Source organism: Kryptolebias marmoratus, linkage group LG19 (assembly GCF_001649575.2).
Source record: "Kryptolebias marmoratus isolate JLee-2015 linkage group LG19, ASM164957v2, whole genome shotgun sequence".
Lineage (NCBI taxonomy): Eukaryota > Metazoa > Chordata > Actinopteri > Cyprinodontiformes > Rivulidae > Kryptolebias > Kryptolebias marmoratus.
Genome location: NC_051448.1, coordinates 16,697,308 through 16,701,806, shown reverse-complemented (window position 1 = coordinate 16,701,806; position 4,499 = coordinate 16,697,308). Strand labels below are relative to the sequence as shown.

General features: G+C 45.0%; 1 protein-coding gene across 1 annotated transcript in view; it reads right to left on the bottom strand.

Moving 5' to 3' along the window:
- runx2b (RUNX family transcription factor 2b) overlaps positions 1-4,499 on the bottom strand; it is a 49,977-nt gene that overhangs the window by 24,522 nt on the left and 20,956 nt on the right. Inside the window, exons 4-5 of the mRNA XM_037981702.1 lie at positions 3,316-3,499; positions 1,475-1,579 (exon numbers count right to left, since the gene is read on the bottom strand). Coding sequence (XP_037837630.1) covers positions 1,475-1,579; positions 3,316-3,499 — 289 coding nt within the window. The remainder of the gene's footprint in view (positions 1-1,474; positions 1,580-3,315; positions 3,500-4,499) is intronic.

Genomic DNA, 4,499 nt, shown 5'->3' with positions numbered 1-4,499 from the left:
GCATGTCTCTTGAGTGCAACGTGTAGAGTGTGTGTGCGAGGCGTTTTTTTTGGCACCGCCAGCAGGTTTCCTACAACTCAGAGCGATGGTGGTAATCCTACTGTCTCCTGGCTCCTCTGTGTCTCCGGGTGTCCCTGGTGCCATATGTGACGGGGCAGGCAGGCGGCGCCCTGGTTTGTTTGTGATGTGATATTGTTCACTGAGACGCCTTGAGATGAGAATATATATATTTTTTTATGAAAGGGAGGAGGGTTGTGGAAACAGCTGCATGCCAGACCAGTTGGCACTGATGGCTATAGTAAAGTTTTTTTCTTTTTTTTTTCTTCCTCACTTGTTTTTATAAGGCCTATTAAAATAAGCTGATGCTAGCACTCTGCTACCCCATGTACCCTCTCAGGGATACTTCGTCTCACATTTTATGTCTCTTCTTCCTCTTGCATGGGAAACTCAGCTGCTTTCTTAGAGCTTATATTTAATTAACAGCCTGCCGACTGACAGTTTACACAACTTTTGTTTTCCAGTAAAACCTCTTTGCTTTGTTAATTTGCTTGTTGCTGTTTTTTTTTTGTTTTTTTTTTAGCCGAGTCGTTTGCTGCCATTGGCCGGCTCCACGGTGCCACACCCACAGCGTAGTCTAAAGGACCAGCGGGGTGATTGAACACATCGCTGGTTCAGTTCACAAAACAAGCCCGCTCACTGTCCTTCTTCAAAGCGATAACTTAACATTTATATGATTGTTGAAGAAAATTCTGCAGGACAGACTGGAGATGCACGGTTAAATCTTACAAGTGGCATCATGGGAAAATGGAGTTTTCTGGAAGCTCTGAAGCTTGACGGTGTAAAAGATGGAACGTTCCTGCTTATTACTGCCTGCCGTGGAAAGGCTAAAGGCAGGAAGCTATGCTTTTGCATGAGCCTGTGTGTGTCTGGATGAATTCTACTGAAAAAAGAACTCAGAAAGTAATCACTGGCTGTCTATCAACAACTGATTAAATGTTGAAGTCATTCCAGTTCAACACAGCCACCACAGCCAACTGACCTTAGAAAACACAAAGATGGCTATAACTCAGCCCATTTTACATATATTGAGTTAAAAAATTCGAAGTGGCAGTAGAAGAGAATCATCCCCAACACATGCTCTGTTTTGTGAAAATGAATGCAAGGTCTTGTGATCTCATGTGAGAGCTTGCATAACAATAATTTTAAGGTTTGACCTAAACAGCTATATCTTCTTTGCTCAACATGAGGACGATGTCAGCCTAAGACTCTGGCGTGAACGGAAACGGGCGACATGCGTTCCTTCAAGGAATGCAAGGCCTTTACTTGATTAATATTTCTTTTTGTCTTTAAACCCCTGCTTTTTATATATTTTTAAACCATCTTCCTAGGTGTAATACTGACTTGCTGGTGCACCACATTTAAATAGAAACATAATGCTTGCGAGTGCGTGGACTGTGCATGCGTTGGTACTCACTCCTGGGCTCACGGGGTCCGTCCACGGTGACCTTTATAGCTCGGTGATAAGTGGCCACTTGTGGTGGGTTGGTGAATACTGTGATTGTCAGTGTGAAGCTCTTGCCTGCGGTGACATCAAAGAACATCAAATGATGTGCAGTCGAGGAAGACAATGACCTGCATTCATCTCTAACCCATCCCCAAGTCACAAGTGTGGAAGAGATCACATAGAAGCGATAAAAAGCCAGGAAAGTTTGACTTAAAAAAGGATTAACAACAAACATTTTGTTGATTTAAGGGGGCCTCTGTAGTTGTTTTGGCAAAGTCTGAAAAGAAGACGGGCTGCAGGAGCCAGCATCTCATTATCCAGAACCTCTGATGCAGCGTGAGTGGGCGAGAGGCATTTTAATAGTCACTTCCTTTCTCGATAATCCCCAGCAGTTGCTGCCTTGGGGTTGACTTGCTTGTCTGTGCAAGTGTGTGCGTTCGAACGTTCACGCACGAGGAATGCTGTGAATCAGATCGCGACAGCCAAGTCAGCAGCCCCACTAACGTCTGAGGCACGCAGACACATCGTGCAACGCTGGCTACACGCCGGGGAAACAGGAAGGGGGGAGGGAGGGAGGGAGCTGCAGCGACTCATACAAGCAGCTGTCCATTCAGCTGCAGCCTTTCACGTGCCCTCCTCCTCCTCCTCCCCCTCTTCACTACCACGTTTTAAAATAAACATGAGCGATAAGATAGGTGCGGGAGATGCCTGCTGCAGCAGGTGTCCCACATACCTGATTCGAGGTGCATGAGGATGGAGCAGAGCCCGGGGATGAAGTGGGACACCCTGTGAGTCACCATCCTGTTTTCCTGCCGTCGCTGCTGTTCTCGTCTATTACCTGGAGTCTCATTCGGGGCTTGAGCTATTCCCGCGCACGCCAGCTCTATTAAGACTAATGATCATATCAGCAGTATCTGATTCCTCTCTAAATAACCTGTTGGATGCAGCACCCCCCACCCTCCTCTCATCTCAGCTGGCTCCGTCCTCCTCCTGCTGCACGACTTTCGGCTATCTAACATGCTATCGGTTCTCCTCCCGCTTGTACTGATCTGTCACTGCAGGGGGTATTCATTTCAGACACCTTGTAGTCTGATCCACCCTGGCTCCTGTGTCACTTCCTGTTACCAGATTCCGTGTTACAGAAAAAGAAGAAAAAAATGGAAGGGGTGGATGCACGGGAGGTTTCTGTGGAAACAGGTCCAGCATCCCTGTCCTCTCTATAGTTCCTCTCATCCCTGCTTCCTCTTGTGTTTGATAGCTGGAGCAGAGCTGCTGACAGCACCCACAGCAGACCACTTTTAGGAGACAATTAAAAAAAAAAAGATGTATATTTTAAGAATGCGTAAATGGGATGCGAGTCATCACGTTTGAAATGGGGCGATTTAATGCCGAGCGAATTGAACAGTCCAGTGGTAGAAAGCGCCGCTCAGCGATGCCAAACACTTAAGGAATGTTCACTTGGAGTTCATCTCACTGTGGCGGCCCGAGGAGACAGAAAGAGAGGGAATCAGCACGACCCCAACGTGTTCACGAGGCTGAACTGAGCCGGGTCACGTCAGGCGAGAGACAAGGGACAGAAACCAGCACTTGACAAGTGATATACTTTCCTGTGTTCTCAGGGGAAAAAGTGAAAAGATTTCCTCCTGGAGTCGACTTTNCAGCTTAAGGAGAGGGGCGGTGGGGTTTAAGCCCTGGAGTTAGAGAGATCATTATGTGGTTGCCACTTAGGGAGCGTGGCCACTAATCCTCGCCGCTGAACCTAATCGCTCTGGGCTGAGCCGCAGGAGGGAGTGGGGAGCTAGAGGTCTCACCTCTGCCGCTGCGGCCCACGAAGCGGAGGTCGTTGAAGCGGGCCACTTGGTTCTTCATCACGCCTGAGGCATTCCGCAGCTCGGCCGAGTAGTTCTCGTCGTTGCCGGCCATCACCGTGACGACCGTCCCGTCGGGTATGTCCCCGAGAGCAACCACCTGTGAAAGTGACAAAAGGCAGACATTTTAGAATAAATTTTTTTTGGTTCACCTGTGGAAGAAAAAGGGTAAACGTAAACATTTTCTTTTTTTTTTTGGCTATATGTGAGTAAAAAATTTAAACAAGCAAAAACAAAACATGGGAACTCTTTCAAAATAAGAGCTATGAGATGCCAAAAACAATCCCACTATGGCATCCTTTCCTCCATGTCACGTTGACACATGGATTTAATTCCACTCCCAACATCATCAGGATACGTGTCATTATGTTCACCATCTTCAGTGTCGAGGGCCACCCCCCCTAAAGTGTTATCATTGAGATTCTTGGATGCAGATAAAAGAGGACGAGTGCAGGCCCGAAATAATTACAAAGCAATAAGAAGGGGGAAAAAAAATAAAGGTTGGATATATTTCAGAAAGCGTCACATTTAATCCAAAGCCAGCTAACAAATTTTAACAAGAGCCTTTGATCCGTCTTTTAAAAATATGTCTGTGGAGTAATTAATGGGGTGAAATAAAATAATCATAAAAAATAAAACATGTTCAAAAGGCCTGAAGAAACACTGAAAGCATAACTCTCGGAGGCAACTAAAAATGTTTTATGTTTGTGTGTAATTCAGCTTGTTAACACATAAAAAAAAAACAAAAAAAAAACTTCTGAGTTGAATTTAGACCTAGGACAATTTGAAAAAAATAATAAGCACTTGAGGTGTCAAATAAATTATTAGTCATTCAGGGCTTTAAAATAATTTTATCCGAGCTGCTTTATTAAAAAAAACAACTACTTAGAATAAAAAGGCTACTTTTACTAAGGAAATAAAAAGGATATTATTACAGGGAAATAAACAATCCAGTTTAAATTATTTGAACTATAAAGCTTATTATAAATGGAACCAAAACTCCCTATAATTTCATTTCTTTAAGACAGAAACAGCTGCTTTTTGTGCCGAGGTTACCTGGAATTACGCACGAGTTTACCCCCATAAAGAGACCCACAGCCCGCCTGGTTTCGTGCTGTGGGAGGAGG